Consider the following 13,017-nt stretch of genomic DNA (forward strand, 5'->3'; position numbering starts at 1 on the left):
TCCATCACAACTACAAATAGAAGTGGACTTAGTACCGACCCCTGGTGCACTCCTACCCTCACCTCAAACTCGCCACTGTTCCCATCCTTCGTCCTTACAGCTGTGCGTGCTCTCTCGTACATGGCCATCACTACTCTGATCAACCATTCCTCCACTCCTAACTTCCTCAATGCCCATGCCATTACTTCGCGTGGAACCCTATCAAATGCTTTCTCCAGATCAACAAACCCAAAAAACAACTTCTTCCTCTTCTCCATGTACTTCTCCTGCAACTGCTTTGCAATAAAAATTGCATCTGTCGTTCCTCTTCCTGGCATAAATCCAAACTGCATTTCGTCAATCTTTACCTTCTTCCTTATCCTCTTCTCCAACACCCTTTCCAATACCTTCATTCCATGCTCCAATAACTTTATTGCTCTATAGGAGCCACAGTCCAGAGGGTCACCTTTCCCCTTGTACAGAGGGACGAGGGTACTCAGTTCCCAATCCACTGGAATGCGGCCTTCTTTCACCACCAGATTACAGATCTCTGTCATTCTCTTCACACCCCAACTTCCCGCTGCCTTCAACATATCTCCCACAACTCCCGTCGGCCCTCCTGCTTTTCTACTCTTCATTGCTCTTATAGCTTCCTCAACTTCCTTCTCAGTTATCTTCTCTGCTGGTCCTAAAACCGGGTTACTCTCGATGTTTCTATCCCATTCATTTTCTACATTCAACAGCCTTTCCATATATCTCTTCCATCTTCCTTTAATTCCATCTGAATCCACAACAATTTGTCCCACTTCATCCTTCAAGCAACTCACCCCCGTCACATCAAATCTCTCTCTCGCTATCTGCTTTGTGATTCTGAATACCGCTCTCTTACCCTCCTCCAAATCCAAGCGTTCTCCAAACATTTTCCTATGGGCCTCCTGCGCCTTTGCAACCTCTTTCTTTGCAGCCTTCTTGGCTTCCTTATAACTTTAATGTGCAGCCTCTTCTTCCACCGTATCCTTTGCCTTTTGCCATTCCTTGAACTTCTTCCTCTTCTCTTCAATCGTCTTTCCAACTTCATCATCCCACCACCATGTTTCCGAGTGCCTCGGTGGTCCTCTTGTCCATCCACATACCTCACCAACGGCTCCCAATAGACTAGCTTTCATTGACATCCAACCACTTTCAAGCTCAACCACATCATCTTCAACCATACTCAGCCTCTCTATTAATGCTTCCTTCACTGTCGCCTCTTTCAACCTCCACACCTTCATCCTCGGTTGGTACTTCACCCGCCGAATTGTCCGCGCACCTTTCACCCTTATATCGCAGACAACCAGGTGGTGCTGCGAAACAGTCTCCTCCCCTGGGATCACATTTGTGTCCTGGAGGTTTCCCCTATCTCGCTGAAGCACCATCAGGTAGTCAATGGTTGTTGTCAACCCACTTGACGTGTATGTAATAAGCTTATTATTCGCTTTCTGGAATTGAGTATTACAGAGCAACAAATCAGCTCCATCAGCAAACTCCAAGATCCTTTCACCTTCTCCATTTCTCACACCATATCCATAACCCCCATGGACTCCCTCAAAACCGTCTGGACTCCTTCCCACATGTCCATTCAAGTCTCCTCCAACCACAACAACTTCCTCATCTTTCACATTTTCCATCAACTTCTCCATCGCACACCAGAACATGTTCTTCTCTTCATCGCTTCGACCGACCTGCGGGGCATATCCCGAGATGACGTTCACCGAGAGATTTCCGATCACAATTCTCACCATCATCAACCTTTCACTCACTCTAGTCACACTCACTACACTGTCTACAAACTCCTCAGAAAACATGACACCAACACCATGCACGCCTTCCAGGCACCCTTGCCACATAAACTTGTACTTCTGCCCCTGCCTTCCCTTCACCATTCTCACACCACTTCCCTTCCACCGTGTCTCCTGCACACAACATATGTCCACTCTTCTTCTGACCAATGTTTCAACCACTTCTCCAGATCTCCCTGTCATTGTCCCGACATTCCATGTACCAAACCTCAGAAACCGATCTCCACGTGGGCCATCAGACGACTGGTCATCATAAATGGAAAAATTTCCTCCCTTGCTTCGATCGGGTTCCCCACCTTGAGTTTTAACGAGAGGGGGTGAGGACCCCCACGGGGTACTTCGGGCTGTACCCTGCCCATCAGTTGTACTCATCATGGTTTCCTTTTGAGGCGATGTTTTTATGGCCGGATGCCCTTCCTGACGCCAACCCTTTTCGTCGCCTTTTACGACACGCAGGGATACGGTGTACCTATTCTGACCGGGGTACACACCGGGAATATATATATATATATATATATATATATATATATATATATATGTATATATATATATATATATATATATATATATATATATATATATATATATATATAATATGTAAATATAATTATATATATTATATATATAATATGTAAATATAATTATAGATATATATATATATATATATATATATATATATATATATATATATATATGTATAAATATAATATTTTAATAGAATATAACATATATAATATATATACAAATATAATATAACATATATATATATACACATATATTTATGTAAATATAACATAAATATATGCATGTAATATTTAAATATTGTATATATATATATATATATATATATATATATATATATATATATATATATATATATATATATATATATATATACACATACATACGGTATATTTATAAAATCTAAACTAATAAAAGGCAATGTGTGTCAGTGTGTTTGTGTCTCCTCCATAACTCCAAAACTATAAAACCTAGCAGCCTGAAACTTTGCAAGCATACTAAGAAAACTCCAAGAAAGTGCAAGAGTGAAAATTTGGTGTTTGTGTTAATTAAAACACCCCTTTTGAAGATACTTTTGGGGGTGCTCATCATTAAAAACAAAAAACAAAATACGCCTTCCGAAGATGGCGGCATGCCATCTTGTTCCGCCCTCTGTGGTTGCTGGAGACTTCAGGCGCCATTTTGTTCGGCCTATGCCTCAATTTAGAAACATGATCTACTGTCACGGACTAATTAAAGTATATAATCGAAATATGATGTCGGATTTGAGAATCAGATCTGGTGAACAAAATAAGTGTTGAAATCCGGAGTGAAATCCGAAAATTTTAGCAAATTAGCGATTTATATAACTTCGTGTATTTATTTAAGCAAAACATTAAACTTAACTTTTTCTACTGTTTGGATGATTATATTGAGTTATCCCTGTGTCGTAAGAGGCGACCAGGGTTGCGTCAGGAAGGGCATCCGGCGTAAAACATGTGCCAAATCAGTATGCGGATCATACGGATGATCCGCTGTGGCGACCCCTAAAAGGGAGCAGCCGAAAGAAGAAGAAGAGGATGATTATATTGAGTGAATAAAAAAATTGTGGAATGTACAGAAAGTGTAAATTCATTGAGTGAAACACCGTGCTTCATAACGTGCTTTTGCAATCCATTGCAGCACAGTCCACAGGGGTCCTTTTTCTCAGCAATTACATCCTCAGTTTGCTGTTTCCGTTTTGGGCGATTTACTAACATTACAAAATATTAATGTAAATATACTATTATAGTTCCGCCAATATGTTAATAGCCGGTAGTTTCTGCAAGCGAAGAGGTACGTAGACAGCACACATGGACGTGGTAGAAATGGGAACAAATAACTCTCCATGGGGTGTGTGTGTGAGTGCCTGTTCTTGGTTACGTGTGTGCGGTGCACGGGTTTCGCGGGCGCATGATCTGAACTCGAAATTGGGCCTGTGGAGCGTGGCGCTGGGGAGGAAGTTATGTGACCGTCTCGCGAGCGATGTACTTCTGCAGCACCGAAGCCTCGAAGCCACGCAGGACGTGTCACCGTGCAGTTCAGGTGTGGTGAAATCTGTGCATGCGTGAGAGTGAAAGGTTGAGTAAATCGCCGGTGCGCTTGCACGTTTAGTATAGAACTCGAAGAGGTTGGAGGAATGTGTGGAGGGGACCGTGGGGGAGGAATATGAAGGGGGGGGATCATGGGGAGGAATATGAAGGGGGGATCATGGGGAGGAATGTGTATGGGAGGGGTAGGGGCTGTGGTGATGAATGTGTGTGTGTGTGTGTGTGTGTGGGTGGGGGGGGGGTGGGGAGGGGCTGCATGCAGGCAGGCCTTCTCCAAATAGCATCAGTTTTTGATTTTTTTATGTTACCACCTGGTTTTATGTAGAACACCGCGGTTAGAAGGAAAACGCTGCTGTTTGGACATGTTTTATTGCCCCTGTAATGCACTGGTACACTGCCTTGCCATTCCTTCCACTCTCCTCAACTTCCCATTCCCTACCCTCGCATCACCTTCCCATTCCCTCCCCTCACGTCGCCTTCCCATTCCCTCCACTCCCCTCATGTCGCCTTTCCATTCCCTCCCCTCCCCTCACACAGCCTTTCCATTCCCTCCCCTCCCCTCGTGCCGCCTTCCCATTCCCTCCCCTCCCGAGGCCTCCCTATTCGACCACCCCTCGTATTGCCTTCTCCCCCCTCCCCCGTGCTGCCTTTTACCCTCCCCTCACGCTGCCTTCTCCCCCCCGTGCTACCTTCTCCCACCCCTCTTGGTGCCTTCTCCCCCCTCGTGCTGCCTCCCCCCTCACGCGACATTCTCCCCCCCGCCCCTCGTGCTGCCTTCTCCTCCCCCCCCAAAGCTGCCTTCTCCCTCCCCACTCACGCTGCCTTCCTTCCCTTCCCTTCTCTCACACTATCCTCCTCCTTCGCCATACAACTCTCCGGAGGTCAAGGAGAGGAAATAGTGTCAAAGAATGTGCCAATTGGCCAAAGGAAAGTTTTTTTTTTAAATAATTGTTTTTTTTGCAGTCAGAAGGCTGCTCGGATCAATTTGGTTTTCATAAAGCAATGAATCGCCAGATCATGGCAGGATAGCCGAGAAGTACGCATGCTCGCTCTTAGCTGTCTTGCCTGGGTTTGTATCCTGACTCAGCTATAAACTGTCATCCCGGTGTTTCACAGCAGGGTGATTCATCAATGTGTGTGCCGTCTCAGATGGACGTTCGGCTGGGCGTCACATCCACCGAATCCCCCTCCTCTCACTCCCTTCACTCCCCCCTCCCCTCACTCCCCACTCCCTCTCTCAACCCTATCCCACCCCCCTGCCTCTCCCACCTCCCTCTTCCTCCCGCCCTTATCTCTATCTCTATCTGTATCTCTCTCTCTCTCTCTCTCTCTGTCTCTCTCTCTCTCTCTCTCTCTCTCTCTCTCTCTCTCTCTCTCTCTCTCTCTCTCTCTCTCTCTCTCTCTCTCTCTCTCTCTCTCTCTCCTGCACCGATCCCCCTCTCTCTCCTGCCCCCATCCCTCTCTCTCTCGCCCCCATCCCTCTCTCTCTCTCTCCCGCCCCAATCCCTCTCTCTCTCTCCCGCCCCATCCCTCCTTCCCCTCCCTTCTCTCTCCTTCTTCCCTCCCTCCCACCCTTATATTCCCGTCAGCGAAGCGACGGGTTGTATTTGCTATTATATACTGTATATACCACACACACACACACACATATATATATATATATATATATATATATATATATATATATATATATATATATATATATATATGTATATGTATTTTGATACTGTCAGACCACGCGTATTCGCGGGTCACAAAGTGTGACTTGCTTCTCCATTCGTGGTTTGCGTATCTCTATTTTTTACACTTCAGGACATGGTCTCCTACATCCATCAGGGAAATTGGAAATCAGCCAACATCGCAGCATGATATGAAAAAGGTGCAAAAACGGATCCCCTTAACTGCAACCAATTTAGTTTCCTGTGTTTCCAATCATTAACAAGATCATGGAATCCATCATCACAGTCGACATAAAATCATTCCTTTTCTTTAACAGTCTCATCTCAGATGATCAATTTGGATTCAGACTTGCTCACTCTACCTTGGACATTTTGCTTCTACTCTCCCAATAATGGTGGAGGCCTTCAATATCAGACATGATATCAGTGCAGTCTCTCAGGACATATCTCAAGCTTTTGTGACGGTCTGGCAGCATGCCGTTCTCTCCAAACTGTCTGCCTATGGAATCCAAGGCGAAGTCCACTCTTGTATTATTGACTTCCTCCCCTCTCGTAGAAGATGTGTGGCTCTCAACGGAACCGTTTCATCTGCTCTCCCTGTCAAGGCTGGAGTACCATAAGGCAGTGTTCTGGCCGCATATTATTCGTAATCTTCATCAATGATCTCACTGACAATGGAAAATCTTCTTTAGCTCTTTGCTGATCACTCCCTGCTCTGTCATGATGTTCTCATCCTTCTGACAAACAGACAGCAGCATCTCCCCTCTTTTCAGACCATGACAAAATCACAAACTGGTCAAAACAAAATTTTGTTTATGTATCCATGTTATCCACCCTTTACGTTCTTCCTTACCCCTCATCGTTAACTGCATCCCTTGTTTACTTTCTCTCGTCTCCGTCTACTTTCTCACTCCACCCTGCTGTTGGTGTTTCCCCTTTGTTATGTTGTGTCCTGATTTGTTCTGTGTAATTGCTCTTCCACGAGCCTAAACCATGTTTAAAAAATAATAATAATAAATGCCCCGACATTCATGGCATTTTTCAGGAACATATACCCCCGCAAACGGCGGGGTCCGACAGTGTATGCACTTTAGTTGCACCAACATACTGCCCTGTTGGTATCATGTTGACAAACAAACCAATAACTTTGATTGAACAAATCTTTACGCTTACCATGGGCAATTTCCTTTTGTTTCACAAAACGCATTCAAACAGCTAATGTGGACAATTAAAGTCCCATATGAAGAATATTCATCTGAAACTCACCATCAGTGATTGAGAATAGGTTATTAGTTTTCCCGAATTTGTTTTCTTCACCACTCTTCGATTGCTTTGTTTTCCCAGCCCTTGTTCCAGATCAATAACAAACAAAGTATTAGTCATGAAGAAAACATTAAAAAAAAATAAAAAAAACATTTGCACAGGAAACGGTAACCGTATAACTTTCCGACGCCCTGCAGTACTTACACATTTGTAGGGCTTCCGGAGCTTTTGGTTTGCTGCAGGATTATCTTGGGAATGTGAGGGAAGATATTATTTGTGGGAATTTTAGAAACATTATCATCTTCTCTTCTTGAACCTGGAAAAAGAGCAATGCAAATTGTTATTATTTGCACTGAAGTTTTCACAATGACCTACATCTTTATCTACAAGAGGAAAGCCATCAGGCGATCGACTCCACTTTCATTGCTCGAAACGCCAATCATTTGGTGGCAATGACGAGTTCACCAACAATGGAACAGAGCTTTGTTTAAACTTTTTCATCCTTTCAAACCCCTCTTGACCATAGCCAAATTCTATTCGAAGAACCATAGTTGTGTTTGAAATATAACCATCCCTTTATCCCTTTCAACAATCCCAATACGGCAACAACGTTTTCCAGCTTCATTGAACCTTCGAACAATAGTGTTGCAGTGCAGCAGTTGTCGTAAACTTAAGCATCATCCAATTAGAGTGTAATAAATATAATATAATTGATAGCTACTTATACTGCCTGGCAGAAATCAATGTAGACCTTCCATAGCATTAGCAGGTGGGCCCACGCTGCTTCACTGACCCAACATTGAAGTTATCACGGAAACAACTGAAATGAGGTGTCTGTTTACAAATGTTCAAATGGAGCTGATAGATATAGCTTACCCTTGCCGTATGTTCTCATTAGCAGGTAAACAAAAAGCACAACACTGAGAAGGCCAATGATTGAAAATATGACAATTGCAAGCAGAACATTTTTGGTTAGTATGTCTGACGATGACAAATTTGACGTTGATTGCTCTTTCATTGTTGTTTTTGCTTCTTTTGGCTTTGTTGTGTTTTGTTGGGTGATGTTTCTGTCCACATTATTGCTGTTGCCTTCAGTCCAAGGATCTGTTGAGACAATATACCCTTCATTAGAAGAGGTGAAGATGACCTTTTCACAGGTTAATTCGATAATAAATACACAAGAAAAGGCACACAGGAATTGTCCCAAATGTAATGATGGCACGTTCGGCCGATAAGTCTCGCTTATTCGACACGGCTGTTTCTGCAATTGGGACGACAAATTGCCCTCTCCATTTTGGAATGCTCAAAGCATCAGTGCATTCCTTTGGCCTTGCAGGCATTACTCAATACTTGTTTCCACATGATACCTCAAGAGGGATGAAACCTTTCGGCCATTTGACTTGGGCTACCACTGTGTGTGTATTGTTGCTTTATAGTTTACACAATACTTTTTGGTTGTTAAATTTGCCTGTGGTTATGTAAAAGCCTCCATAAATAAATTTAACAAAAATATGCTTTTACTGCATTACAGATAAACCAACAGGCACCCACCAGGTGTGGATGAGACCACAGAGGGGATCTTCTTTCTCCACATTCCATCCTTTTCAGGCCCAATCAAGCACCAATAACTTTTGCGTTCATCTGGTGTTATGCTACGAGGAAGCAGCAAACAGTGGGAGCTTTCAGGACAGGAATTATTTCCACGTTCCAGCATTTGTGGCAATCCCTGTGTGTTCATCTTCAGACATGGAGCCAGAGCTTCGGCTTGTTTTCCAGCCACAGCCTGCACACTGCTACTGCCCCCAGCACCACGAAGCATCCACAGCAACAAGGAGTTTCTCCCAGAGTGCTCATGAAGCTCACATGAGAGCAGAGCAAGTCCCTGGAGAGGTTTGACTTCTACAGAGGAAGGACAACGAGGAAGAACGTTATTCATTCCATGCTTTGCTCGATACGTTGATTATAATCTTTATGATATGTATTACACAAATTAATTGAACACAGAAAAGGACATTTAGACCAAAGTCACTTGAACAACAATGACGAGGGAACAATACCTTGATACGTGAAATGGTGTTTACACATTTATTTGAAATGAACAAACTCCTGATGTATTTTTATGCCTCTGGTGAGGAAGTCACTGGTGGAATTATGTTTTCGGGTTGTCCGTACTTCCATGCGAATTTTCTCCGTTTTTCTCTGCAACCGCTTATCCGATTGACATGGAATTTTCACCATAGATGCAACTACTCATGCAGATTTTTTTTAAATGATAATTATGACGTCATAGGTCACGTGGGGTGGCAGCCACGTTGGAAAAACGGGGAAAAAAAACTTTGGACCTCAATATCTCCCAAACCGCACCATTTCAAAAAATTGAACCTTGGCAATTGGAAACTACTCCACATTGTGAACAAGTGTGATGGGACTATGAAATGATCAGTAAAGTGGTATCCCAGTCAAAATTCCACACGTAGAATGCTGCATTCGATCAGTATGAAAAATTTTCGGGTCATGTTGGGCTAAACTGTAATTGGGGAAAAAAAAATTGATAACGTCATCAGCCACGTGGTATGGCAGCCATGTTGTTTTTCACATAAAACCTTCAAAAATCTTCTTCTCTGTAATGGCTGAACAGATTGAGGTGAGACATTGCAGGTATGATTACCTCACCATGAAGAACAAAAAGTTCCCCACCTATGAGGTCATAGGTAACATCCATTCATGGGGACCGTACTCTGTGCAGAGTGTTGGTGCTGCCTAAGAAGTCTCCTGGGCTATTGGGCACAATCCTGGACGGGTCGCCACTCCAACACAGGATTCCAGCAAGCTGGCACTCATTTTGCCGACCTCGGAAGGATGACAGGCAGAGTCAACCCCACCTGGTTTTAATTCAACAGAGAGGTGGGATCCCAAGCCCACCACTTAACCATAAGGCAACGCCAGGCATAAAGTATCAATAATTCCGCATAAAGTGTGCCTTGATATGTAGAATTATGTGACATGAGATTTTAATGCCACATATCAATAAAGAAGTGACGTACGCATGAAAAACTGTCAAAAAAACATCAGTAATTATTGTAGTTACACATTAACCACAACATGGTTACAGAATTTGATCTGAGTCGGTGCAGTAGAGTCTTGGCATCGTTTTTAATGCAACTCAGAGGTCGTGCACTTGCCTTGAGTCTGGGTTTGATTGTTGGGCCTTTTGATAGAGTACGTTGCATCATCCTGAGCAGCATTATATCGAGGAGAGCACTGCTCATTGGATGCATGTTAGTCCCTGGGACCCATTGGTTAGCATTGATTACTGGTTGGCATTAAGGATCATATGGTGGCTTTTTTGCAAAGATTTGGCAAGTTATCGCCAGCCTGAGAAAATTACAGCTGCAATCCCACAAATTATCCAACTAGTGGTTATGTGCTGCACATGAATGAGTGAATGGAAAGACGATGGCTGCAACTCACCAGAGTCAGTACTCGGTTCATTTCCTTCCTCCGTGTGCTTCAAACTGCAGAAGGTCACATCTTTGGGTTGCACCTACAAGACGAAAAGGCATATCAAATTGAAAATTTCATTTCCAAAGGATAATCTACCCTTGACCATGAGGTGCAATCTAGATGACATATGGATAATTACCTCTGCCACCTAAGGTGGACAGAGGTTATGTTTTCACCCCCGTCTGTTTGTCTGTCTGTGAGCATGATATCTCAAAAAGTTGTGGATGGATTTGGACAAAACTTGGTGTACAGGTTGGGTGTGTGACAAAGACTATTTGATTATTTCGTGAAGATCTGAATCTGGATCCGAGAATTTTTTTTAAAGTCACTCTTCACCATTCGGAGATTGGGTCAAAAAGGATATAGGGTACAGTACTGTAAAGTATGATATCTGAAGAAGTTGTGGATGGATTATGACAAAACTTGGTGGATCAATTGGTTAGGGAACAAGAACAAGCCGATTAGGTTTTTGTTTATGTCCGGATACAGATACAGCTGATCAGTGGGATACAAAACGTAAACTGTTCAGCCTGGTGGAGGTATGTGTTGTACCAAGTGCCGTTCTAGTTATTCCATGGAAAGAGCCTGTTTTGAAAAGACAACTGGTGCTAAGAATCTGACACAAAAATAAACTTAAATTAAAACTGGTAAACCAGTAATCCCGGGCTTCAAGGCGTGCCTCCATTTTAACAAATTTCAACACCATCAACCTGTCACATGATATGGGTTTTCCGAGTTAGAAAGTTCGTTCAAGTCTGCAATGTGGCCCAGCTACGGGGTCCCTCAAGTTATATCAATGAAGGATTGAAAAGCGCAGAGCAATACATGATAGAGAAAGAAACTTCACATTGGACAAATCGAGGCTGGACAAATTTTCAAGTCCCCAAAAAAGTCCAATAACTCCACATTTGCATATTAATGTAAATGGCGAATTGTAGAACGTGAAAATATCTTCCAGAATTTGTGGTCACTTTTTGTCTATCTTCTTTGGTTTTCATTTTACGACATGTCAAAAATGGGTGATTTTAAACTTTGGGGGGCTCTGGGGCCTCACTGGGGTAAAATACAGACATAGCGTAAACATATTTGGAGTCCCCTCTTCAAGGCCTATCAGAGTCTGTCATTAAATATTTTCAACTCTCATTTGCATATTTGGCATATTTAATGAGGCGAATCGGCATCATTTTAATCATATAAATTATGCAACGATTTCGATGAAATTAACAACTTAACATTCCAATGGAACCTCGCAAATGTGTGCAAAAGTTTGAGGCTATCGTGTTATCCCTTCTGGAGAAGAAGATGTTTTTAGGTTTTGGATAAAATCCAATATGGCCGCCATACCACGTGACCGACGTCATCAAAATTTTCAAAGTATAATCTTCAGGTGGAGAGTTATTAAATGGATAAGTTTCATTGAATTTCATCCAAGCGTTGTTTTTATTTTATGACATTTAAAAAATGGGTCATTTTCAACTTTGGGGGGCGCTGGGGGCTCACTGGGGTCAAATACAGACATAGTATAAATATATTGGGAGTCCCCTGTTTATGTGCTATCTAAATTTGTCATTAAATTTTTTCAACTCTCATTTGCATATTTTGCATATTTAATGAGGCGAATCGGCATCATTTTAAATCATATTAATTATGTAACGATTTCGACCAAATTAACAAATTCACATTAACATCGAACTTAGCAAATGTGTGCAAAAGATTGAGGCTGTCAGATTATCCCTTCTGGAGAAGAAGATGTTTTTAGGTTTTGGATAAAATCCAATATGGCCGCCATACCACGTGACCTACGTCATCAAATGTTTCATAGTATAAACTTCAGGTGGTGAGTAATAATCCTGTAAAGTTTCGTTGAATTTCATCTGACAGTTTTCCCTCCAGATCCGCCACAAAATCGGTCAGTAGAACATAAAAACGCCGTTAATAATAATAATACTAACGAATTCAATAGGGCTTCAGCCATGCTTGAAGCCCTAACTAGAAGTGTACTCTTCTATGTCACAATGTCGACAGATATGCCTCCACCCACATTACTACGTCATTATACATACTTGTACCAAGTTTGATTTAAATCTCTGAACCCAGATTCAAAAAATTAAATAATTTTGGCTGGCAGACCATGCATCTGATAAGGTTGAAATTTAAAACGTATATTCCTTATCAACACTTGATCATAACTGTGAAGTTGCACTTCGATTGATGAAGCGGTTCAAGAGAAATAATTTTTCTAAGATTTTCGTTCCATCTAATATGGCTGCCGGACCATGTGACCTATTAATTATTTGTGAACACCCTGGTATCCCCAATGTTTGGGGACCATGTGGGTGAAGTTTCCCCTTGGATCTGTCAAGCTGTTATGGAGAGAACATTTTTAAAGGTTTATTCTTCAAAAAATCATGGCTGCTAAACCATGTGACCTATGACGTCATAAGTGAACTTGTTGGTCCTCATGGATAGGAGATCATACCTGTTAAGTTTTGCCTCTATCTGTTCAGCCAGTTCAGAGAAGAAGATTTTTGAAGGTATACATGTTAAAAATATGGATGCTGAACCACATGATTGATTATGTCAATTTTCCCCTCCATACAATTTGGCCGTAGATGACCCTCAAAAATTTTCACACTGATCAGACAAAGCATTCGACGTATGCAA

The 13,017-nt window shown here is 42.4% G+C and overlaps 1 protein-coding gene across 2 annotated transcripts in view; it reads right to left on the minus strand.

Annotated features, from left to right (window-relative positions):
• The window catches only part of LOC147031037 (uncharacterized), a 43,986-nt gene that overhangs the window by 8,789 nt on the left and 22,180 nt on the right, over positions 1–13,017 (minus strand). For both annotated transcript variants that reach the window (XM_085875709.1, XM_085875711.1), the window contains exons 7-11: positions 10,321–10,393; positions 8,401–8,748; positions 7,726–7,953; positions 7,054–7,165; positions 6,853–6,932 (exon numbers count right to left, since the gene is read on the minus strand). In XM_085875709.1, the coding sequence (XP_085731835.1) occupies positions 6,853–6,932; positions 7,054–7,165; positions 7,726–7,953; positions 8,401–8,748; positions 10,321–10,393 (841 nt within the window). The remainder of the gene's footprint in view (positions 1–6,852; positions 6,933–7,053; positions 7,166–7,725; positions 7,954–8,400; positions 8,749–10,320; positions 10,394–13,017) is intronic.

The sequence above is a fragment of the Eptatretus burgeri genome, chromosome 3, assembly GCF_056783735.1.
Source record: "Eptatretus burgeri isolate ZD-2024b chromosome 3, Ebu_testis_v1, whole genome shotgun sequence".
Lineage (NCBI taxonomy): Eukaryota > Metazoa > Chordata > Myxini > Myxiniformes > Myxinidae > Eptatretus > Eptatretus burgeri.